Genomic DNA, 26,170 nt, shown 5'->3' on the forward strand with positions numbered 1-26,170 from the left:
TGCTGCAGTTTCTACTCTGAAATCATTTCTATGGCTCAGTGAACACTGAGAGGATATTATCACTGATAAGCGCATCAACATTTGGTTGTGGACATACACTTTTGCTTAATTTGGCTATTTAAATGAAAAAGGCAGGGGAGAATAACACTAAAAATCCAAGGAAGTCTGGAATCAACACTGAATTTGCCCCAGCTCCAGAAGAGTTTAGCAAACTGACTACACAGGCAAGTCCACTGCAGTTTTGCCTTTTATGAATTTCACGGGACAGCCAAGACCCAGGGATTCTGATGTGAACAGTGAATGTCACACTCTTTTACGTGAAGCAAGGCAAAAGAGTGTGACCAAGATTTCTTCCCTGCTTTGTGCTGATTGGATTTTATTTTATTTTTTTATTTTTTGATTCGCATTTTAGTCCAAAGTAATGATTATCCAACCCCCCCCCCCCCCCCGCCCCAATACCACCCCCCAGCTAGCTGGGACAGGAACAAATTGGATCTAAAGGCTCTGTGCGCATCGTGGAGGAGAGTTCAAGCTGGGCGCTGTGTTTGGCTGTGGGTGGTGTCCAGCCCATGCCGCTGCGCTCTGTCCACACTGCGAGAGCGGGTCAGTCCCCGCAGACATGCAGGCCATCACAGGACTACGCTGTTTAATTTAAAGTCAGCAGGTTTTGAGGCTTTGTGCTGACAGTAACTGCCTTCATGCATTCCTGTCCATCAGCAGAATTTATAAACGATGTTAAATTACAGTGATGGGGTCAGCTAGTTAGTTAGTCACATGGGTCAACCTGTGTTCTCTGAAGTCGAATGTATTTTTATAAAAATTAGGGGGAAATGGTATTTATGTTCCATCTGATCTCAATACCAGGCTTGTGACTGTGTCATTTTAGGAGGTGTATACCGAAATTACCTGAGGGGAAAGAAGGGTCTGGAAAAAACATATTGAACAATTCTTACTGCATCTGCACACAAAACCCATCTAACAAAACAAGAGTGAATGCCACACGACTTTTTAAGAGCAGGTATGGGACATGGTACACCTTCGACAAACAAAAAGAAAAAGAGAAAAAGAAAAAAGAGGAGAACCATTGAAGAAAGAATCAAACAGCAGCTAGCTTTCTTATGTGTGCTGAAATTGTGTCTTTTGGGTCAACCCCCAAACTTTGCTATGCTTATCCACTCTTCTCACAATTTGGTCAATATTAGCTTCTGACTTAGAAGAGACTTTATCAATTGTTTGAAAACACTATACCTAAAATGAAGACACGCTTAATTAGACTGTCACCACTTTGAGTAGGCATCAGGGTAGTGTGGAATTAGACATGAAAATAGATAATGCTCACATGGGCTCCCTTCAAGAGGTGAAGTTTAAGTCAGCTAATGGCTGTCAACAAACTTGTAGTGTAGGCAGGAATTTTATGGTCAAATTGGGATATCCTTTATTTCTTGCTATAGAAAGGTACTTAGAAAATAGTGTTTTTGGAAAAAAATTGTTAAATATTAAACAGAAGTAGTAATTCTTCTAAGCATATAAACAAAGTTAAGCAAAGAGTAAGTTTGAAACTTATGTGCCTTTTAATATCTGAAGCAAGATAAATAGAAAACGGTAGCAGGTTATAGGGCTTTTTCTCTATGCGGTATGACATAGACGACTCACTTAACATGAAGAACCTATTGTAAAATTTAGAGACGTGACTAGAGGATCATGGGTGAATTTCTAGTCTCATCTTAAGAGTCAGTTTGGTGCAAAAATGTTTTGTCTCCGTAAGAAACTGGTACTAGTTCGAGGTGTATGCCATTTCTCTTAGGAAAGGCGTGACAGTGATTTTTTTTTTTTAATTTGGTCTTTTTTTGCGATACCTTTGAAAAGTGAGCTGTTTCATCTGCCACTGGCGTTATTTTTGAACATGTAATAACAAGCTGTTTACTGAGCTCAAACCAAACAATATTGTTAAGTTTATGAAGTGGTTTCATTGAGTTTTCTGACCTTCTTAGCAGAAAAAGACAAGAGACACGTCACTCTAGAACTGTGCCGTGTCACGGTCGCCCTCCGCCAACCACCATTTGCAATAAAGCATCAGTCAAATGGACGCCATCTTTAACAAATGCCCTTCCTTGTTAATATAGACTTTATACATATCAACATTCCTCTTTTTTTTTTCCCTGAAAATTAACCCTATTTTAAGTCTCCAAATGTTAAGGGCCTTGGGCAAAAGTCAATTAGGAAAATAACCATCCCCTTGCAATGGGAAACAAAAGAAAATGAGAGAAAGATGATGAGGAATTACCAGCTGATTTCATAACATATCCATGCCTCCCATACACATATATATGAAATCAAAACCTAGACACGTATAACTCGGCCATCCAAAGGGGACTGCTACTATTCATACATTCGAAAGGAGTTGTTGAAATTTCTACTCATGAAGCAGCTCTTGTAGGCAGTTTGGGGATTTGAAAATCTCAGGGACTTCACTATCCAGCTTGCAGATGACCTTGTATATGGCCTTCTTCCAGGAAGGATCAACATCTTTGCCTGCGATAATGGCATTGAAGAACTCCCGTAATGTGATCTGCGCAACTTCCAGGAATCTCTCTGGAACCTGCTGATACAAGGAGACAATGGCATTAATAAAGTTTTCAGTTTCAAGTCTCCAGTTCTTCAAAGGAAACTGAGCTAAGTTCTTTCTTTCAGAAAGGGGCTTACGTGGCACCTGCATTTTCTAAAAATGGCCAGCCCCTCTTCTCTTATGTAAAGTCGTTATATATAGTAGCACTGTAATGTGGGGTTGACAGCTCTGTAGAGTTCTTTAGAAGAGACTGCACCAAGGATGCATGCAGACCTATTGCAGCGCTGGGATACCACTGTGAACATTAGGGTAGGAGGAGGGAACGCACTGCTGGGATTCCTCACTTCATTAAGTAGGTGTATTCTGGAAGCAAGTCTCCAACCAATATTTCAGAATGTGAGTGGTTATTGCCTTTTGATTTCCATTATGAAGACAAAAGGTGTTCTCGAAAGAAGAGTAATAAATAATTGGCTTTTGATGTAAACAGAGTCCAAGAAAACCAAAATCCTCGTGGCCTGCCTGTATCAGAGAATTGACACAAACACTAAACCGTTAAAGTGATCTGTACTCTAACGTACTCTACTTAGTCAGATAATAACATTAACACTGTCTCCCCAAATAGAAAATTTATACTGAATACTAAATTTCTACATAAAAAAAACAAACAAACCCAACTTTACCTCGAGATTAGAACTGCTCCATAAGAGAGTAATTGATGCGGCTGATAATAATAGAAACAGACATTTTTCGGAGTGCTTATTATGTGTCGGACACCGTGTTACAAACTAAATGAAAAATATGTCATTCAATTCACTGAGATCTCTATGTCGTGTTATCATCCTCATTTTATGGTAAGAAAACTGAGGCTCACAGCGCTTAAGGGAATTGTTCAAAGTTGTTATATTCCAAGGTATTCTCCAGATATTCTCGTTAGAATTCCTAATTTTTAATCCTCTTCTTCCATAGCAGTTAGTATCTATGAATAGTGTATGTGGTCGTGTGTGAGCTGAATGGTTTATTTAATAGTCTGACCTCTTGTCTAGGGAGAGGAGTGGCTATTGATATACTTATTTAGTATTCTAAAGCGTGGCCTATCTATCCCTACCCCAAGGTAATGGAATGGATTCACAGAATCAGTCCAAGAGCTCGTAAGTTTCCGAGTACACACTGAGGCTCAGTAGATCTCTTTTAGTGGGGTACTTCTGTGCTCGTAATGTTTTATTTTTACAGTAAGTGCAGACATATGAGGAAGTGAATGCCCTGTAGTTGTACGTGTAGACACATCTGTCTACGCAGGTATAAGAGGAGAAAGATTTTCATTTCAGTTCAGACATGCCACTCATCAAACTGAAAGGGAGGTATTGTCCTGTTAACACGTATTCAATCATTTCCTCCATTGGGGCAAAGGACCTTTCTGTAATGATACCAACTGTTAAATAAAACTAGAACAATCACCATTTTTACACAGACTATTTTAAATATTAAAAAAAAAAAAGCTTCAGTTTTTCCATTGGCAAGTCACTTGTCCTTTGAAAGAAACCTAATCACTCCCCAGGGGGAGGAAAAAACAAACAAACAGAAAAATAGTCCCCCAACCAGGGCTGATAAAAATCTAAAAGAAGTGAGAATCAGGAGTGAGTAGCCCCTCCCAAAGACACAGACACTGACCAGTTTCTTGGGCTACAATCCCAGTGCTGCCTGGAAAACCATCAAAACACAACCCTGCCCCTATCCACATGCAAACCTATCTATCTCAATGGCCATTCCGTGCTGGGAAGTCATCTGGATTTTCTGCAGAACTTTGGCGATCTTCCCCCAAATTTCCTTCATATACATGAGTCTTTGTGTGATGGGCGGGGCTTAGAGAAGAGATTAGTACTCCCACTGACCTTATACTAAATAAAAGTCATTAAGCCATTTTGCTGAGTACTCTCGCCTCTTCCCCGAAGATAATCCACCCCATTTGATCAGACGGGCATTACTGAGAGGGAATCTGGCCGGAGAACAGTTAGACAGCGCAGCTACCCACTCTAACTACTTGGTTTGGGAGCTGTTAGCCAAATGCTACAGAAACATAATCACAGGCCTTTATGAAAATAAACATTTCAAGAAGTGTGGTTATCCTGGCCACTGGTAACAGAGCCATGATGAAGATCTATGTTCCTTGAACACTCAAGGACGCAGCATGGCATGGAGAGAGCTGTGATTACAGCAAGCATGCAGCTGCTCAGAGAAAGTCAGAGAAGGCTGGAAGCCCCACCCACTCCCAGGACCCACAGGAGGTCCAGGGACCAAGACCCAAGGGAGCAGTGGCATTGTTTAAGAGGAGGGAGAGACAGCTACAACAGCATCAGTCAGCACTAGAAGAGGGAGGGAAGAGTAATTCTGAGGTTTGCCTGAGAATAAATCAAAGCAACTTCTTTGGGGGAGGGGGTGTGCTGTGCAGCCTCCACCTTGCTATTCTTATCGTTTGCCATGCTTGTTGATGGGTTTCAGTGGGTCCCATCCTGTGCTAAACCTTTCTTTTGGTAGTACTCTCAGGTTGTCCTCTAACACCTTTTCTACCTGTGTCTTGATGTTACTTAATTTTGCACCTCTTTATATCTAGTTGTAAGGAACTTACCATAAAACAACTTTAGATAAAGAGCCATAGTTTCTATTCTGCATATCCCCCACAATGCTTAGCAGTGTTCTTTTGAATAGTCTTTTGATAAATGGTTCAAAAGGAGACCTCACCTTTGCTTGACTCCATATTGCTTTAGCATCACACTTATCTTCTCCCTCAATACTGAAGAAAAGGAATTTTAAAATCAGATGGAATTTAAAGAGTTGGACTAGATCTCAGAAATCATCATTTTCTAAATGAAGAAACTGTGAGATCCTATGAGATGAAGAAATGAATGAGATTAAGAGATTCACACAAAATAAATTGTGCGGGTGTCTTCCTATTAAGCCACGCTGGCTCCTTTTGAATGCATTTCTGTTGTTCCTACTTATCTGAGATGTCAAAACCTTGACAAGCTGTGGATCTGTGATTGAGAAAAACCACAGAAGAGTTAGTAACTTCAAAATAAATGAAAATGGTACAAAAGATCCCAGGAGCAGGCTTTAGCTTTTGGTTTATGTTTGGGAAGGGATGAATTCTTTGCAAACAAATGAAATGGTTTGCTAATTTAGTGCTTACTTTGAGGCAATACTCATTCAACGAATGGGGCTACATAAAATAAAGTTATAATGAGACCCATTAATACTAGAGCAATTACCGCATTTCCCCATATGTAAGATGCACCATTTTTCAAAAAATTTGGGGTCTAAGAACTGGATGCATCTTAACACAGTGGTTGTGGCATTTCAAGTGCCATAGACAGAACTGAGGACAAGGAAGACAAGCTAATGGATGGGAGTTTTGACAGTGATGAGGAGTTGTATGAATTCTATGATGAATAAAACTTGAGTTCAATAACTTTATGTAATACATTTTTTTTTCAAATTTCAGATCCCCAAATTAAGGTGCGTCTTATACATGGGAGCATCTTATACATGGGGAGATACGGTAATCTTTTTTGTTGACTCCGGAGAGGTAAGGTGATGGGTAACAACTGATGTTCTGAGAGAGGGCCAAGGAAATTCCACCCACAGGTAGAAACATCACCCATGAAAAGAAAAAGACCCTTACCTCTCTGCCAGAAAATGTCTCCAATTCCATTTAGCATATTAAGTTGGAGGGATATTTGGAAGGATACTTTCTGATATTTTGGGGGAGTGATTTAGAATTCAGAGAATGATATTGCTCATATTTTTCTGTACTTCTTCACACCTAATGGGTTTCCAATCACTAATAAACATCTGCAGAAAAGCCCTTAGTGACAAGTAATCCCTTATCTAGGTTTCTTTTAATAGAACCCAACAATGTGCAGAATGAACCCTAGAGTATCTCCTCAGCATCAGGTGGCAACAGTCAATCAAGCCCCTGGAATGCAAGACAATGCAGGCTGCTGGGAGGGGGAGGGAAGGCCAAGCCGTTGGACATGCCACAGGGGAAAAACAAAAGGCTTCCAAAGTCTCTGGCTGGCACTCCGGAGCTATTGTGGGAGCTGCTGCATGGAGTGTTCTTCAGGAGAGGAGAGTGGAAACTTTGTTCTGATAAAAGGCATCCTAATATAGGAGCCTCACACCACATGGTCTTGCCTCTCCTTGCCTTAATATTTGGAGGAGAATAATATTGCCATGGGGCACCCCTGAGTCTGAAGGAACAGGCTAGCAGCATCTATCGATTTCATCACAATTGTTTGTACTTGAGTCTCTTCATGGCAAAAGACAGCTCTGTGGTCTTTGATAACATGGGGGGGGGGGGAATGGGAGGATGGTTTCAAGTCTGCTCAGTCAGTGGCTGGATTGTGTGCCCAAGTGCGCACACAGTGTCTTGAGTAGGTGGTTATTTTGTCTCCTCCTTCTTCTTTTTTTTATCATCAGAATGAGTGGCAAAGACACATTTTCCCCCTGTCTTCCTCCTCCTCTTCCCAGTTGCTTTACCTTCAAGGATGATTTGTTTTATTAAACTGACTGTCCCCAGCCTCTGCAGTACATAATAAAAGCCTGACATAGCAGGCTGCCTGCCTTCTGTGTCCTGCAGACACTCATCATAAGTGTCAGGACATACCAAGGTTAGCGGTCACTGAAAGTGTGCTCGCTGGCCCAAACCTTGCCAAACGCTCTTGGCAGCTGAATGAATGTCACGGAGAATAGAAGGGGAATTAGAAAGGTTACAAAGAAGACAGCCTCTCCTATTTTCTGGAGACAGAGAAGCTGTTTTTTTTTTTCACACCTCTGAAACATCCACCAGCTCATCCATTGGTCTCTCACAGGGGATCCAAACCTTGCCCCTTGCATAGTTCCCTATGGACACCTTTCCCTCCTCCATCCTCTTAAAAGTGGACCACTGGCCTAATTTCATCAGTGAGATGATCTTTGCTGAAATGGACAAAGAACAAACCAGGCAGAGACCTCTCTCTCTATCCCCTCCCCAGTAACCAATGACTCAAAGCTTATCAAGCTTATCAATACATTACAACCTTATCAAGGGGGGTCATCATTTCAGTTCATCTAACTATTCTGTGGGGTTTTTTTCTTCTTTCTCAAGCTTTCTTGAATTGGGGGATGGGAAAGAAAACCTACATATGGGCAAGAATGTCTAACTGACAGTAAAGTAAATGCTGGCTAGTATTTGAGTGAATTAGTTTGTATGTCAATTTTCTTTCTTCTTCCTCCTCCATTTTTTTTTAATACTATAAAAGGGCAATAGAATGCTGACTGTAAGAAGACAATGTCAAGGAGAAAAGGGTACTGGTATTTTGGATACTCTTCACTGCTCGCCTTGGAGAGAGAGTTATTCTTGTCACAAACCCTTTTGTCTGCATCTGCTGACTGCTTGCCTGTAGCCAGCAGCATACTTTAACTGTTTTGTCACCTCCTAACATCACTTGCATCAGCTGTTGGGCTTTTGTTACGGGTATTGTAGAACTAATCCGCTGTGGCTGTTCTACTGTGCAGTAAATAAAACAGAAACGGGCTTCTCAGACAATTCTGCATGAATATTTCAGATGGCTTTACAACTTCAATTCACCAAATCAAATAAATAAATAACTCCCCCAGCCCCCCTCCCGGCCTCGACCCACATACAGAAACAAAACCCCTCAAACTAGACCCAGATGCCTCCAACCCCTCCGCATTGAAGGCACTGACTTGAGCCTTCAAGCGATTGTTTCTTCGAAGTTGAAAGAGCAGGGCTCTCTAAACTTCAACACCCCGCTATTCATATTTATTATGAGAGTTAAACATAGCTAATTCTGAAAACTGGGTAAGCAGCTTTGAAAATCTGGAGAGCTCTTTTTCTCCTTGGGCTTTCTGAAAAAAATAGAAAAAAAAAATATGTAATGCTGTCAGAAGTAGACGGTGCGAGTTGCCTTGTCAGACTGCCTTTATTGTTTCCATCTGCATTTTCTTCCCTTGCACTCATCTGCAAGGGGTCAAAGGGCGATGCTTGTGCCTGCAAGTTCATCCTGAGAGCCTTCCTTCCCCAATGTCTAACTATACGGAGGCACGGAGGGGAAAGGTGACGTGGAGCTGGGTTTTTCAAAACCGAGCTTACATTCCGAAGTCCCTTAGAGTATAAACAAGGTACTGATCCTGCAGAATAAGCCATTTTCCTAGATGACTTCTAAGTGTCTTTAGAGAAGTTAGAAAGGGAAAGGACGTGCCCGCGGATGCGTGCACATGCACGCACGCACGCACGCACGCACGCAGAGGCCCTTCCAGAGGAGAGAGCGGAAGCACTTTCCCGAGCATTCATTCACCCTACCGTGCACATGATTCCTCCAAACAAACGCCCCCGTCCCTGCTGTTTGTTCAGTAAATATTGATCAAGGAGAGATGTATCTCCTGACGGCGGTGGCACAAGCTGGGGACTTAGACTGCAGACAGAGTGGACGTAAATGGATAAACTCAGATGCTTTAGTGACTCCTCATAGAGATTATCAGATGAAAAGGCAAGAACAGATACGCGGCTGCTGCTCCTTTCCACTGCCTCGCTCTCGCTGAGTCCTCCCTCCAGGGGCCCAGGGGAGAAATCACAGAGCTATGAAATATGGTTACAAGGTGCTGCTCCTGAGGGCTTCCCTCTGCAGCCATGCGTGCGTTGATCCTGTACGTACAGCCCAGGACCAACCGGCCCTTCAGAAGGGGAGAGATGGTTGGGATGCTATCAGAGCAGACTGAGGGATTGTGTCCCAAAGCCCTCTCATGATGGGGACAGCTCAGAGGGGAAAGCAAGCACGAACGTGCTTTGGAAAGCAGAGAATATCACTGGCGTGTAAGGTGGTGGTTTGAACCTTTAAAGATGAGCCCAGTTCCTGGGAGGTGTTTCACTGTGATTAATAAATGTGAGCAACGCAGCGTTTTTGAGGGGTGCTTTTGAGGTGGTTCACTTGGGTGATTGATTTTACTGGCTCAGTCAACAAGTTGAGAAAAGTTGCATTGTGTTTCCAAAGTTTTATTTTGGTCATTTCATCAGGATTGTGACTTGAATCCCCATCAAGAGCTGAATGGGCGTGTGTGCTTCCCTGGGAAAGCCAGCTTTAAAAGCATCTCTGGAGATTAGGTTTTGTGTATAAAACACTGAGCACCACAGACAAAGAGCAGGGTGTTATATTTAGGGTACCCACCCAGTGTTTTGTTTTATTAGGATGCTGGTGCGTATGTTTGGATGGACTGGCATTATTATCCAGGGGCCCTGGCTGTGAAGCTGCCTGCATACGCCTGTCATTTTACACCAACACTGAGCTTTAGACTAAAGTCTTTTTCTTTCTGGTGATGCTTCAAGTAGCATTCAGCTTTTTTGGGGACCTTACCAGATTAGATTAATGTAATGCCCATGCAGTTTTAGGCCAATGAGTGGGCTCACTTCCTACTTACATGTTTGCTACTTAAATATGTGGAGAGTAAATGCTTTTAGGAAGTGGTTAGAGTTCAAGGCTGTCCTTAAAAAATAAAACAAAACAAGAAAAGAACCATAAAAAAAAGCCATTTTCCTCCGTCTAAGCAAAGGAACACATAGCAACAACAGTCTGTATCATTTTTTTTATAAACCTTCAAAAGAACAATGTTCTGTTGAGCAAAATTCAGTAGCATTCTGTAAACATTAATTTAAGGAAATCAATAGACTCAGTGAGCTAAAGCCATATTGCAAGATAAACTGGCCAGAGTGCCACTTTATCAAATAGATTTTCGTTTTCCCAGCTAGATAAAGACAGTTTCAAAACGGCGCAAACGTGTTGCAACCAAGGTTTGAGAAGTATGTGGCCTTCAAACAGTCTGCTTGTTCCTACTACAAAGCTGGATAAACATACTTTAGAAATGATAAGAGGGCTCAGAATTGATTCTCCTTTCAGTTTTTACATGTAGATTTCTTGGTTGTGTCACAGGAAAGAAATACGACAAAAACCGTGCATTCAGGATAGACGACCTACTTGGGAGAAGGAAGGGGTTAAACTGTCTTGAGAAAGAAAAAGGGAGCTGGGTGTGTGTGTGTGTGGGGGGGTAGAGTCAGTTGATGATGCCTGACTTTAAAAAAGAAAGGAAGAAAGAAATCTTTATTCATGCTGACCTGATGGGCAACAGGCCTTCTTGCCAAAATCCAAAAGCCAAACTCTCTGGTGGGTTGGGGATCAGAGGTTTCAGCTGGTGGAAGCTGCTCAGGGTCTGTGCTGGCCTTGCAATGTCATGTTAATGTGGGAGGGGTGGGGGTAGGGAAGTCAGTCCCAGGAAAGGCTGGGGAAGGCCATGAGTGGGACCCACACAACAACCGCCACGTTTCTCTCAGCCAGACTGAAAGAGCTGCAGGGATAATTAGAAAAAGTGGCGGAAGGAAGCAGGTCGCTCGTCTGTCGCCAAGGCAGGGACCTACACGGAGCTTGTGGCAGTACCCTCCCAAGTGAGACCAACTGACACCCTCCAGTGCCACAGCAGCCCTTACAAATGCCGTAGAGTAGCAACCAGATATAGCCCACCGGAGGAAATGTAATAAAAAGAATGAACAGCCACACGGAAACCGGGAGGAGGGAAGTTCAGGATCTCATTTGACTGGGGCAGTGGGACCGCACGGAAAAGGAGCACAGGAAGTGGACTTTGATCTGTGGTGTGGGCAGAGGCTGACCACTGGACATCACGACTTGGGCCCTGAGTATTTTTGTTTGTTTGTTTCCTCACCTGACTTTGCACCTTAATCTCTTAGGAGTGGCTATTGATAAAATACAGGAGACACACACACACAAAAAAAGTGTATACCTTTGAAATGTTGACAACATATGTTTAGATAAAAATACCATATGATTATCAACAATGTGCTAGAACTGAGCCCTTTGAATAATGATGAGTTCTGGGTAATGAAAAAGAATGTCTTAACATCTTCTATGCTACCTGTTAATAATTTGTGTATGTACATTTTAAATTTTGTAAACATTCCCTTGGCAGCTCCACATATAGATATCAATAGAAATAAAACCATCTCTCTATAGCCCCAGAAAAGAAGGGGTAGCATGCAGGGCACAGAACGACAGTTATTATAATAAACTCTATGAGACTACTGTTAAAATGATTGTGTGGGTCTCAAAGTTGGTTCACCAAATGTGCCTAAAGTGGTTAGTTCACTTGCTCATGCTTGGAAGTCTTGGTGTTTACGAATATTAGGAAACTCAACGACTGTCATGTTATTTGTTGGAATGGAGTACATTTTCTGTCCTTCTCAAACTCTGCACATGTTTGAAAGAATGACTCCACGTTTAAACAAACAGTAAAACAAAATCACAGAGAAAGCTTCAAAAACTAAACTCTAATCCTTTCTTCCATTCCTCCACCCTCAAGATACCATAAAGGTACTCTCAGAACTTGTAAACAACTGAAAACCCCCTCCTGGGGTTACGTATCTGGAAGCCTGTTCAGGTGAGCACTGGACCAGTGCTGTTCTATTGAAGAATCATCGTTTTGCAACTTCAGAAGTAGGAGGGATCTCAGAGAGTACAAGTTCTACTAAAGAGAGAAGCAACCTCAGCCAGGGGTCAGCAAGCTTTTCCCACAAAGGGCTAGAGAGTCAACACACAGGTTTTGTGGTCACATTCAATCTCTTAGGTAATAAGTCTTAGGTAGACTTATTACAACCTTTTAAAAATGGAAAAACCATTCTTAAGGTCATAGAGAACAGACTGAAGACCCAACCTGGCCTATAGGCTGTAGTTTGCCAACCCCTGCTCTGAGCCACCCTTGGGGGCAGACACTATTCTGAAGACCTAGTGCACACTGGCTATTCTTGCAGGATAGCTGGAATCGCCTCACCCAAATTCAACCTGCAAGGTCACTCCATCCCTCAGGTGCATCTAAGGCTGCCCAGGTCTATGGAACAGAGTTAATGGACCACACACAGATGGTCAAGAACTGGGAAGACTTCATTCTCATCCTGCTTTAACTAGGAGAGTTTCATGAGGAGCTTTCCTGCCAGTAAATATTGAAATGGACTAAATGCAGGAACCCATCCCTCCTTTACAACCCATCTGTTGAATCAGCTTCAGTGGAAAAATAAGCAGTATACCAATCACTCTATAGCATTAAGGAACTCCCCTTTAAGTTAGCCCCATGAATGATGTCCTATTGGGTGTCTGAGTTCAAGACAGGCTGAGAGTGCTTGACATTTAACTTTTGCTACAATTCCTGGGTGAGGTGTTAGCATAAACAGGGCCGAGCTTGGTGCCATTCTTGGATGGGAGATTATCCAAAAACAACTCGGCATATACTCTCTAATATTGCACGGAGGGAAGCCGGGGCACAGATAATCCAGTTACTCCTGTTTCATTCGAGAATGCATTACGTGATTGTTTTCTGCAGGAGATTTACCTTCCTAATTAGGCTTTGCCCAGGCTAACATTAAAACTCGTCCGCCTGCCCTGTGTTCACACTGATGGGGCAACGTGAGCGAGGGGCCTAGGGAGAGACTGCTGGGAAGTGGGGTTCAGGCAGGACCCCGAGAGCACCATCGCCCACAGGGAGCACCAGAGAAAGTCCTGTGGGATGCAACTGATCAAACAGCCTCAGAGGGCACCTGGTTACGGGAGAGACTGCCACTCTGCTGACGACGGCTCATGCACCCCACATAATATCCGTGCTGCTTTGGGAAAAGACTAAAATTAAAGACCTCAATCCTATCATTTGGTTTTGACTGAAAGATCTTTGTTCTGTCAGAGAAATTACATTTTGTATTTCTGGAGAATCCTATTGGGTCTCCCCTCCACGATGACCTTTTGCAAAAACGAAGAATAAGCTATATTTCAAAAGCAACCTAAGAGCTTATGAAGGACTTTGAAATGGCTTTTTCAAGAAAAGTAAATAGTTTGGGAAGGTAGAGAAGCAGATTCCGGAATGGCCCCGGGAGCCTCTGGAAGCCCTCTCCCAACACCTAACGGGACCTGAGGTAGTGCTTGTGGCGGAGTCTCAGGGTGCCGTTGGCCCTAGGGTTGGCCCTGCTAAAGGGCAATGCAATGAGTTCACACACAGACTGTCTATGCACCTGCAGGTCACATAAGATGAGAAGTCTCTGCAAACACTGTCTGTATGAAAGGAAATGGAGTGGCCTCGAAACCACGGCCTTTCATCTTCTTCCACCTGTTTCTGCTTCTGGCCATTTCTCCGCCGTCACCCCTCCCACCCCCCACATGTGTCCTCCGTGAATATAGTTCCTTTTACTAAAAAGTCACTCTGAGCTCCATATCTGAATTTAAAAATGTTAGTCTTTTCAAAGCAGAAGTTGGGTACAATAACCACAGAATGATGAAAAATACACATCTAAATGACTTGTGAGGATTTTGATGCCTACCCACCACTCTGATACACACCCACAAAACCCCAGTGGAAGAAACTCATGATGTAGATCAGTGGTTTACAACCTCTCTACACGTGGGATCCAGTGAAAATAGGAGAATTATTTCAGGGATCACTAAGGCAGCAATCACCCTGAGCATAGACAAATTTGACTAAGATCACTGGGTCTATAATCTACATGCAATATCAGGTGGTTAACTCTTTCATGAACTGGTAAGAAATTTCTGCTGGATGATCTGTGGACTGGAGGTTGAAAAGCACCAGTCTCCATTATTATCATTTGGAGAATACTTAAAGGAAAGAATGATTTTGCTTTTGTAAAATTTACTAACCAAGCCTAATATGTGAAGATAGTTATGCCATCTGAAACAACTACTGTATTTCCCATGTATAAGATGCAGTTTTTCCTGGAAAATTTGGGGTCTAAAAACTGAGTGCATCTTATACAGTGGTTGTAGTTTTTTTACTTTCATTTCCCGCTTTTTCGTCCTTGTTTTTGCGCCCATTGTTGAAGACAGTGATTCGTCATCAGACACAGATGAGGACAAGCTAACAGATGGGAGTTTTGACAGTGATGAGGAGTTGTATGCATTTTATGATGAATAAAAGTTGAGTTCAATAACTTTATGTGATACATTTTTTTTCAAATTTCAGGCCCCAAAATTAAGGTATGTCTGATACATGGGGAAATACAGTACTTTTGTTTTGAAAGAGGGGAGATGTTGCATATTATACAGAGGTTAGTAACATCCTTTGGATGCTGATTGACTGAGTTGACGGAACAGATGCACAGACTCTCCATTACTTTGCTCAGGTCTCTAGTATCTCCTGGAAAATGCACAGGTGAACTCATGGGTTGGCTGCCCCAGCCAACATAACAAAGTGAACAGCAAGTATAAAGATTACAAAGTGAGCAGCAAGTATAAAGATTAGTGCTCATTCAGTCAATAAACTGTTTATGAATTCAAAAAATTAGTCTCTATAATCCCAGCCAGGGAGTTGCCACGTCTCCAAAGGTACTGTTGGGAGATCTCTGAAGCAGGTCTTGGGAGAACACCAGAATGGGCGCCCTGGGGACTCTCAGTGAGACAATTAAGCCACAGCAGAGCCACAAGGGTGTAAGCGGCCCTAGTGGATGCCATCTGGATTCCCAGGGGATCCACAATCGCTGCTAAGAGCATTGCATCATGCCCAGGGCTTAGTTAGAGGATGCAGAATGTCTTCTATTCTAGAACCACAGAATTTCAGACCTAGAACAAACCTCTGTCTTTAATCTGATCACTTTATAGATGAGCAAAGTAGAGCCTCCTGAGGCAGGTGTTGCCTGAGGCAGACCCTCCGGGCTGGTGCCCTTCCCATCATACCCTGACATCTCATTGCTGTTCTTCTCATCTGGAACCTACGATTCCAGAGATGTTCCAAACTGGTGACACCTTCACAGCCACACTTGAAACAGGGGGAATTACTTTCTCTTTTTAAAACCAGTTTTGCATTGGCTCTTTGTTCTAATTCTGCTGAGAACTCTGTTTGCTCATTTGTTTGTTTTTCTACTTAGGGTCAGCAGGAAATGATGCAATATGTAATCGAACAAGGTAACTTTTATTTGGCTCTATGGATGAGTAAAAGCAAATGCTTATACAGCATTTACTCTGTGCTAATATAGTCACACATATTCATTTAATATTCAGGACAACTCTGTGAGGTAGGCACTACTATTTTCCCATTTTACAGATGAGGAAACTGAGGCACGGAGAGGTTAAGATGCTTGCCAAGGGCTCACTGCTGGCAAGTGGCAGAGCTGGCGTTTGAACCCGGGACTGTTCTCAGAAATCATACTCTTTTCTACACTATTATTAGCCTAGGATCACTGACAATGGACTCTCCAAAGGATTTCCTTTACAACATTTCAAGGTGATGCTTTTATATAAAATAACATCTACTGGTCGGTGAACATTTTGTTTCCTTCCTGAGAATACCACTTAGAGATCAGAACGTTCTTTTACTTTCATTGTCCTTTTTGTAGACCCAAGCCCAGGAATAAGGCTGTGTCTTCATGACATCAAATACGTCTAAACTTTATCTACAAAAGCGCTGGAAACATCTGGACAGCATGGCGGATCTGCCCACTTTCTCTCTGGCTGAATATGCGCTGTAGATGCTGTCAGATTTGCCAGAATATTTGCCAAGAATCTCATAAACAGGTCTAGAGGCTCTTTCTACCAGTAAGTGCACCTGAGAAGTTACTCAAGAAATCCAACTTCAGACGATAAACTTTTGTGGCAATCAAAAGAGTCCCACTGGGTGTGTGCCTGAGATACAGTCCTCACACTGTGGTATGGCTACCCACACCTGAAATATTCTGTTCCATGTTCTCCCGACTGTAGCCGTTCCTGGGAAGACACAACGCCGGAAGGAAGCGCATTACAGAAGGGCAGCTGAAATGACCAGGGGCAGCCCGCTAACTGTATGCGATTAGACTTTTAAAAAGGATTAGAGTTCCTTAATCTGCACAGATGAAGATTAAGAGGCAGTAATGATCAAAGTCTATAAAATCAGAAAGGAAATGGAGAATATGGCCACAGCCCTGTTCACAAATCCCAGGGTATTATAATAACAAGGGCTATCCCTCTGGAGTTCCAGGGAAATCACTTTAAGGGCCATAAAAAGAAGATACTATTTTCACAGCAGGTAATAAATTTAGAGAATTATTATCTTGAGGAGTGGTATAGTCTGAGGATGGGGTGAGGTTTAAAAAGGTTTAAATAAACCCACGGGTAATAAAACCATAATGATCTAATAATGGGAAGTTGGGAATGTTCTAGGGACATCTTGAGTCTTTTGAAAATGATTCAGTCAATGACAAGTACCTCCCTCTCTCAACATGCTTCCTGCCCAGAGCCGGTGGCCTAAAAATCTGGCCACCTCTATCTGCATTTTGTCATCTGGATCATTCCTGATATGGCAACTCATTTCTTGGAAGAAATTCTCTGTAGGCTTTCCTAGGGTCTTGGTCCTAGGATTGTGAATTAGAATTCAGGACAACAATCTGACCATGACTGCCATAAAAATAGAAATGTACTCCTTTGGGCATACCTGGAAATTAAAATCTATGTTTTACTCAAGGACAGAGATATCAAAACATCACATGTTGGCGCGGCTGGGGGATAAAAACCGGTTAAACTCTCTGTGGGGAGAGCTTCTCATAATATGCTAACACAGATCAATCAATTAATTCAATTTTAAGGAGAAATTAAACATACCACTTACAGAGTAGCCATCACAGCCCAAGATATTAAGCTCTAAAATTGATTGCAGTCCACTTTGAAACTGGCACACCTGAACTAAAGCTTTGGCTCTAATACACAGAATCAAACCTCGGAGAAGTGTTTGAGCTCCTTTCCAAAACGGCCGAATGTTAATCACTTTAAACATCTAATAATAGGTCATTGTCAAGGCTGAGGAGGTTAGGACAGCAAGAGGAGAGAGCAGGGGACTTGGGTTGAGTGGAGATGAAGATTCCATTCAGGGAGGAGGAACCTTCAGATGACTAGAACATGCACAGCGAGGCACAAAGACTCTTTTCTGCATTCCCCTTTTAGACTGCTTTCTGAAACCCGGTAAAATGTGGTGATGTGCAGAAGCAAAGCAAGGAGCTGAGAAGGGAGAAGGGGTGGAGGAGGAAGGCACACATAGAATAAGCAATATCTAAAAAACTCTGAATCCTAACCCCCCCTACCATCATAAACTGGGAGCAATCACTGGGTATCTTTTCAAATTGCAAAGTGAGAAAACGTCAGTGCTCACAGCGGGGAGCTGTTCAGTCACTGCTCCCCCGGGGCATGGAAGCCCGGGAAGGTGGGAGGGGCGGGGATGGGGCTGGATTAAGGAGTCTCCCAGTTTCTCATTGGAGCCTTCAGAGTGATTTGGGCAGGAAAACTGGGACATCTGGAGTTCAGAAGTCAAGGAAAATGGGGGAAAACCGGTAAGAGGAATACACGATCATCAGCCACACAAAAGAACGGAGGAGAAAGGAGCCTGCATTTGGGCACTCGCGTCTGGCAAGGAGGCCAGCAGCAGGGCTAATGAAGCATTTGTGGCGTGGGACGTCTGCCAGCGCAACAAAGAAGATGTGCTTGGGCTCTGCAGATGTGCCAGGGCCCCCAGAGCAAAATAATGACATAATCACCATCAGTGTCACAGACCAGACTGTACACAAGGTGACAGGGGAGGGAGGGCCGGTAACACACACGCAGGGAGAACTCTCCATGGCCCCTGGCGGTGGCTGCCCTGAGGCCTGGGATGCAGGCAGGACAACCTACCTCTCTCTCACTGGATGTGAAATCCTAAGGTGGGCTTATCCCCCACCATGGGGAGGGGTGTGGGGGGAGTTCACGCAATCCCAGCTACTCCTGAGGAGGCAACAGAAAATCTGAAAAGCTTAAGAGAGATCTGAACTAGCTGGAAGAGGCTGAAGAGAGAGAAGCCAGGGAAGAAATAAAAAGAGTTTTGAGTCACACTCCCTCTGTCTTCTGCTAAGTTCTGCGCTTTGATTTTCAGGAGCCGAACTCAGGCCACCCAACCCAAGGTGTAAATATGATCATGGATGTCAGTGTTTCACACTGTGAAGAAAATGCAAGAAATGTTTTGGGGAAATCTCAGGGAGACTGGGGACACAAAATTAGCACTCCACACAAAATTAGCAATAAATGGCCCCTGTCCAGGTGAGGACACAAACAACACAGGCGGTTTTAAACGAGGTCTCTCCCGGCAGGCCTCGGCACCTGCCTGGGGAGCCCTCCCCCCCCCACCCATCCCCGCTCCCTAAGGTGGGTGTGTTAGTACAGCTGTCTGGCTTCTAAGTGACTTTTGTCAGCTTGAAAGTGAAAGTCTGTTTGAGAAGCTGAAAGAACAATAGCCCAGAGCCCCGGAAGAAGGGCTTGTAACACAAAGGCCTTAGACCAGAGTAGTGGCCCTTTCCATTGCTTCTAATGAAAGATTCATAAGAATAACTTTAATTTTTTATGACTCCCTTTTTGGTATGACTATATTTGTTGTGTCAACTTCCACAGACGGGTTCTCTTTAAGTACCAAAAGGGACTGTTGTGAAAACGCGCTTTCGAAGAGCTACGGGGACAGGGTCGGTTCTGGCCACCCTGGAGGTCCCTTCCTCCAGGACAGACTGATCTGAGGGACACAGGTTCCCTCTCACTGTGGTTCCCTTCAGCCTTGGAGTCGCTGCGGATGCCGCAGCAGCGAAGTGATCTTAATCCTCTCTTGCGTGCTGGTTGAACTGGCCCTTGGAAAGATGACTGTATTTGTTTTTCCTGGCGTCACGCTGTTTACCAGGAACGATATATAATAAGCATCAGCGGCTCTCCTTTTCTCTGACTTCTCCAATAGCTGTCTCCACAGTGTGTCTTAATTTTGTGCCTCAGCTAAAAAGGCACGGGGGTGGGGGGGAGGGTGCTCGTATATATTTGATTTATGTCATGTCGCCAAACAGGGACCCCTGAAATGGTATTTTTACACTAGAATCATCTGCCTCCGAAAACCGAAGTTCTGCGCGTCACGTCTGCAAATACCCTTGTTCTTGCAAAATGATCCTGACGCAGTTAAAAGAGAGAGGAGTGAACGGACGTTAAAATGTCTGCCTTATAGCAGAAGAAGAACCGAACGGTCAGAGTGAAATAAAGTCAGGGGAGGATGAGGAACTTGGATTTAAAAACGTGATCTGCCACGTGAAAAGGGATCACCACCAACTTTGGAACAAGCTCGGGTTCCCTCAACGAGCCCGCTGCATCATCGAGACGAAATAAATGGGCTCGTTTTCAAAAGGTTGTTAGAACTTCTTCAGACACTGCACCCAGGACGGGCCGGGCATGCGCCACGGAAGGCGCCAATCACCACCAGTGCTCCCAGCGGAAGACTTGCTCCTTTTCTCCAACTGATAACCCGTTGTGGGGCCAAGAGAAAGAGCCAAGGCAGGGAGAACTGAATGTCAGACAATAGGCAGCACTCCACACACTGTCTCTGAACTTTCCTCATCTTTGAAGGACAATTAATTATGAAGGCCCTAGGGGTGAGTCGAAGCAAGGGAAAACCCACTGCCACCACAGCGCCACGGCTGCCACCTCTGTGTTTGCTAAATGGCTTCGCCTGTTGGGGTACAGCCACCAAGAGAGCCAATAGATCATGGGGTGGGGGCAAGAGGAGGGAGGAAAGCAAAAGATTTTTTTTGTGTGTGCGCTTGCCCTTGTATAATTCTATTCTCACTGTGAACTCATCCATACACAAAACACAAGGACATTTTTTTTTTTTTTTTTAAAGAGAGAGAAAAGCCACAGGGCAGGTTGCAGCCGAAACGGCCTCTCAGTGGCGTGTTAGAAAGGATGGTCTTTTCACCAAATCATTTCACAGAGGCAAAACAGACAAACACAAAGAGTTGAGACTTTTTCTCCGACATTAAATGGAGTAACTGATAAGGTCAGACATATGATACCTAAAGACATGAATCTGTGAACTCTTGAAGTCAAAGGCCCTCTCTGTGCCGAGGAACAATCTTTCAAAGGAAATAGATCATAGAACTCCACTGAATCCGCTTTAAACTTTATGAAGCAGGAGGAGAAAAAGCTCTAAGTAGGGAAGCTTGACAGAAGAGCCTTGAACTATTTTCTGAAGGAAAGATGAGACCCTCCCTAGGCGGCCACAAAACATCTTTTTTTTTTTTTTTTCTAAAGGCTCCTCTGAACTTTGATAGGTGCCAAGACACTACCATTGAAAGCTGTATAATTATGTGCTATAGCCACTGTAGAAAATGCTTTGTTCCCCACAACAAAGGACAATAAGCAAAGTAAAGCGACATTCCACTGTATCTTTTTCTTTAAGAATGTTGAGAAAAGGTCACGGAATGCTGTAACTAATAAAGCTGTTGAGTAAGGAGGTTTTCAAGTTGATCTTACTGTGCTTGAATATAACCCAATGACAAAAAAGACACGGGGGAGCTAAAAAAAAATGCAATGACATTCCCAAATAGATGATAAATCAATGGGCCCGCTTCATTATACTGATCAACACCTTGAATTCCAGAAAAGGACAGCCACGCAAAAATGAAGCTCAGGGCGCGCGCACGAGCCTACCTCTGCTCCCCCCCCCTCGACCCTGGTGTATTTGCTGCTCTCTCCTTCACATTTCAGGCCATGATTCTGTACGAGGAACATGTTCCCAGACAGCCATGTGTGTACATAGATTTGGAGAACATTCATTTTGTCTCTTAAGAGATCAATTTGGCTTGTCAGTGGTGGGGCTGGCAAGGAAAGGAAGTGGTAAGGGTTTCTTTGCCTCCCCGCCACCCACCAAGAGTGTGCTGCACGATCATTTAAACAGTTCAGCGGCTTCGAGGCCAAAAGTCTGCAAGAGCAGTAAAAGGCTTTCACTCACGTGCCAGGGTTCCAAATGATCCTCATATTTAAGTATCTATTTGGAGCAGAGGGAAGTGCTTCCTAAATCCACCTGTCCTCATTTTTCTTTAAAGAGACGGTGATGTGAATGAAAGACCTCCAAATGCATTAAATGTCCTTATACGTGTGTTGTGTGGAGAGTGGGAGAGGGTTGGGGTTGGGGGAGGCATGGTGGACAGGATTTCTGCAGTGTGTGTAATTAAGGGTATGTGTGTTTGGGTGTGTGTGTGAAGGGGGCGGATGGGAGAGGTGTTGCTTTCTTTTCTCTGTCTAAGAGGAAAGTCAGAAAATATAGCAGGAGGTCTGCAGAAGTCTTCTTCTGGCCTGTCATGTGACACCTAGAAAAAGCCAACCCCCCCCCCCCCAGGATGGATGACAGCTCATCTGCTCAGTGAGATGTTAGTATGTTAGGAAATGGCATTTATAAGACAGCTAATCAATGAATAGAATTCTCCATTCAGTTTATTTCTGAAGCTTCCCTCTAAAAACCTGGGTCTTCTGTGACGGCCAGGGAGCTTAGTCACTGTTACTGGGCATCTGGACCCCACCCACAGATAAACAGCTAGCCACTGACAGGTCCATGAGGGACGCCTGGCTGACCACAGTGGGGGAGGAGCTACCGCATGGTTCTCAAGAGTAAGAAAGAGTCTCCATGCAGCCTTGGAAACTGACATGACCTTTCCTGCCACAGCGTGCAGGAAAAGCAAAGACACCCAACTCCCATGCCCCTAGAGTCAGAAGTATCAGTCTGGATGAAGGTGTCTGCCAACTTCCACACAAGACCATCAACGCCCACCTCCCAATCTTTGGATCATTCTGCCTTTCTTAGTGGCACTGCATCACGTGGCCAACCTAGGGAATGGAATCAGACCAAGGTGGTAGGTCTTTTAGCTCCTGGGATAGCACATTTCACCCTGGTGACTTCACAGGTTGTTAAGTCTTTGCCAAACCCTGTAAACCAGCCTTGGAAATTGACTGCGATCGTAGCCTTCTTTCCTGCCACGGTTATGAGGGTGACAGCAAAGTGATGAAATCCAACTCCTCTGACTGTAAAGTCAAAGTATCAGTACCATTTAAAACACTGGGACAGAATCCCAAACCCCCTTTCCCTCCCCATAAAAAATGTTTTTGGGAAGCTCTCAAAGTGATATGAAAATGAAGCATGGACATCTATACCATAACACTTGGAAAGACAAATGTATTGTTGCCAATCTCCTTAAATGTGCAAAGTAGGAGTGAAAGAGGCAGCCTGGAACCGAACCCCCCTCTCCTGTACACCTTCGCAAACTCACGTTCCGAAGAAGGATGCCCCACTTCGTGCGCTGTGGCCAACTTCTGTAGCTTGAGCACAGACTGCAAGTGTGTAGCTCCTGTTTCCCCCACCCCTTCCCCATCCAGTGCCTTCTTCCACATCCCCTGGGGCCTCTCAGGCTCTCACCACCCTGAGTCTGAGGGCTGGGCCAAGAATCTTGGCAATTGTGTAAGTTGATACAAAAGGCAGAACCGCTCTCCTGTCACTCAGAAGGTCCTGACTCATAAAGGCCAGGAAACACAGGGTCTAGAAGGGGAGAGAGATTCAAGCCACTCCCTCGTCGCTGGTGATAAACCTTCCCCATCTGCTCAGAGAGCCATGGGCAGAGGCAGCGGCAGCGGGGGCTGGCGGGGGATGGTGCTAAGCAGGGACAGAGGAGCCACCAGCAAGCTTAAGACAGAGGCAGAGGTGGATGGAGCAGAAGGCTGGAAAAGAGACCAGAAGGAGAAGAGAAAGAAGGAAGAAGAGCATCTAGCGAAGGAGGAAAAACAGGAGCCTCATTTCCTCTCATCTCACACCTTTCTCTCTCCTCCTGCCTCTACCTGTCCCTTCCCATTTAGAATTACTTTCAAAACAATATACATCTTTAGGCAAACTGAAAGTTTTCTTGCATTAATATCCACATTATTTATTACTGTTCACATTAAATCAGTTCATATTGGTAAAGCACTTAGAAGAGAGCCCAGGGCATAGTAAACAGCCAGTAAATGTTAGCTATTTTATTATTGCTACCAACAACTGATTGAGGAGTTTAAAATGGCATTCAATAAGATGTTTTATAATTCGACCAGCTAGTACTCAGCTGAGCTAACATAGTCCAGTCATTTGGACTGACAGGACCTCTGGGCATCATGTAGACATCGTGCAGAGTAAAATTAAGAAAGAAACAAGATGTACAGCCCTCTGCTTTGCCAACCCCTTCTCTTGCTCCTATTAGACTACAGATTCGTTTTACTCGATCTAAGAGGGGAAACCTACATGGCAAAGTCCCGCAGTGCGCACCCGATCAGTTGAGGTATTCGGCGGAGTGCCGGGTCTACCTCTGGCTGCGGCCACAGCCCACACTGGTACAGCGACTGCGATAAGACCAGTGGATTTATTTTTTATTTTTTATTTTTCTGAAGCTGGAAACAGGGAGAGACAGTCAGACAGACTCCCGCATGCGCCCGACCGGACCGGGATCTACCCGGCACGCCCACCAAGGGGCGAGGCTCTGCCCACCAGGAGGCGATGCTCTGCCCCTCCGGGGCGTTGCTCTGCCACGACCAGAGCCACTCTAGCGCCTGGGGCAGAGGCCAAGGAGCCATCCCCAGCGCCCGGGCCATCTTTGCTCCAATGGAGCCTTGGCTGTGGGAGGGGAAGAGAGAGACAGAGAGGAAGGAGGGGGGCGGGGTGGAGAAGCAAATGGGCGCTTCTCCTGTGTGCCCTGGCCGGGAATCGAACCCAGGTCCCCCGCACACCAGGCAAGACCAGTGGCTTTTTAAGCATCTCACTTAAGCACTGACCTCCGTGCACACAGGCACAGAAAAGAAAAAATCATCTTATCTGAAGCTTTAGTGAGTAAATGCGCCAAAACGGAGAGGCTAGATGCAACACTCTCCGGCGATATCAGGACCCTCCGTGGCGGCGGAGGTGTGTTTGTGCACTTGTCCGCGTGAGCCTGCGAGTGGCGCGGGGCAGGGCACTATCCAGGCTCCTGCTTCTTTGTCACCACATTTCCAGAAAGAACCTAGTTTTTCCCAAGGAGGAAGAGGATACAAAATAGACCAATAACTTGTCTGAAGTCACACGCGAAGTGACAAAATTACTCCTGGGGCCCCATACTCCTTGAACTGAAGCAGTCTTAAAATAGACACCACAGATAAAGGCGAGGTGGCCTGGCCGGAAGGGGATATGATTCAGAAAGGGAGAAATATCAGATGTTAATCGTATGAAAGGAGGATTTAGATGATGCTAAGTGGAGCAGCTCATTGGGTCTCTGGGTGCCAGCCGCCCCTGTTTCTGTTGTTTGGGCTGGTGAGTAGGGGGTGACATTCCAACCAGGGAAGGTTTGAACAACACTAAAAATTCTCATGTGCACTGTGAGGATTTGTTCTCTCCCATGAATTATGGGTGATTTTTTCTTTTCTTTTTTTACGAAGCTTGATGCACGCTACTCAAAGAATATTTGTCCTAATAAACTGTAAAGAGTCACTAGCACACAGATAGAAGTCCTTAAGGTTTTTTTTGAATTAAGTGAGAGGCAGGGAGACAGAGAGACAGACTCCCACATGTACACTGACCAAGATCCACCCAGCAAGCCCCCTTTAGGGCAATGCTCTGCCCATCTGGGGCCGCTGCTCTGTTGCTCGGCAACCAAGCTATTTTAGCACTTGAGGTGAGGCCATGGAGCCATCCTCAGTGCCTGGGGCCAACTTTGCTCTAACCAGTCAAGCCATGGCTGTGGGAGGGGAAGAGAGAGAGAGAAAAATGGGGGAGGGGTGGAAAAGCAGATGGTTCCTTTTCCTGTGTGCCCTGACCAGGAATCGAACCCAGGACTTCCACACACCAGGCCAACATTCTACCACTGAGCCAACCAGCCAGTGCCCTAAGGTCTTAAGATTTTGAAAATGTTTAGCCATAGTCTTATTCTTCAGCTTTAGGGTAAATTGATCAGTGTTCTATTGTACACAAACCAGTGCTCTATTACAGCAGAGAACTGAACTGGTGAAGAAAGAAAAGGAACCCCACTTTTGTGTTCAGCCCAAGGAACAACTTTGTTTATAACACATCTGGCCAGCAATCTCCACTGGTCTGGGAGAGCAAAGAAAAACTGGTGGCTTGCAGTATAACCATACAAACTTTCAAGGCACAAATCATGGCTTCCCCATAGCTAAGCTTCCACATTCAGATCTTTCTAAGCCATCATCACTGATCTGCACTAAGAACAGTAGGAGAAAGGCCCTAAAAGGAACAGCAAGCAGTGTGGGCAGGGGCGGTCAGTTCTCTCTACTGGCAAGGCCAGACCAAAGGTGCCCCTCTCTCCTTTGAAGTTGAAAACTTCCTGGGCATTTCTGGATACCTAGCTATGTGAGAAAAGCAAGACTGTTAATATAAGGTCCCTGCAAGAGCAGAGGAGGGAGAAAGAATTCCGGTCCTCGAGATAATAGAAGAAAAGGAGCCACTTTGTCAAGCCTCGGCCTATCTACTCTCATCATCAGGGGCTCAGCCTGCAGAACTCTTGCCCCCTTCCCGCCTCTGACTATGGTTGCCACAGCCGGCAGGGCTCAGCACAATGCCTTTGTGAGCACGGGGAGGCTCGTTCGGGTTTTCTCCTAGAGAGTCAGCATGTAGCAATGAAAAATGCTTGCTGAAGCACCACATTAGCCAGTAGAGAAATGCCTTACTCATAGCCACATCTCTTTTATTGTTGCA

The 26,170-nt window shown here is 44.5% G+C and overlaps 1 protein-coding gene across 7 annotated transcripts in view; it reads right to left on the reverse strand.

Annotated features, from left to right (window-relative positions):
• Nucleotides 1-459: 459 nt before the first annotated feature.
• Nucleotides 460-26,170, reverse strand: part of PROX1 (prospero homeobox 1) — a 50,219-nt gene continuing 24,508 nt past the window's right edge. For 5 of the 7 annotated variants that reach the window (XM_066261375.1, XM_066261374.1, XM_066261380.1 and 2 more), the window contains one exon: nucleotides 460-2,602. In XM_066261375.1, coding sequence (XP_066117472.1) covers nucleotides 2,414-2,602 — 189 coding nt within the window. In that variant the 3' untranslated portion in view covers nucleotides 460-2,413. The remainder of the gene's footprint in view (nucleotides 2,603-26,170) is intronic. The other 2 variants (XM_066261378.1, XM_066261381.1) reach the window with 1 other exon arrangement.

The sequence above is a fragment of the Saccopteryx bilineata genome, chromosome 2 (assembly GCF_036850765.1).
Source record: "Saccopteryx bilineata isolate mSacBil1 chromosome 2, mSacBil1_pri_phased_curated, whole genome shotgun sequence".
In the NCBI taxonomy this organism is placed as follows: Eukaryota; Metazoa; Chordata; class Mammalia; order Chiroptera; family Emballonuridae; genus Saccopteryx; species Saccopteryx bilineata.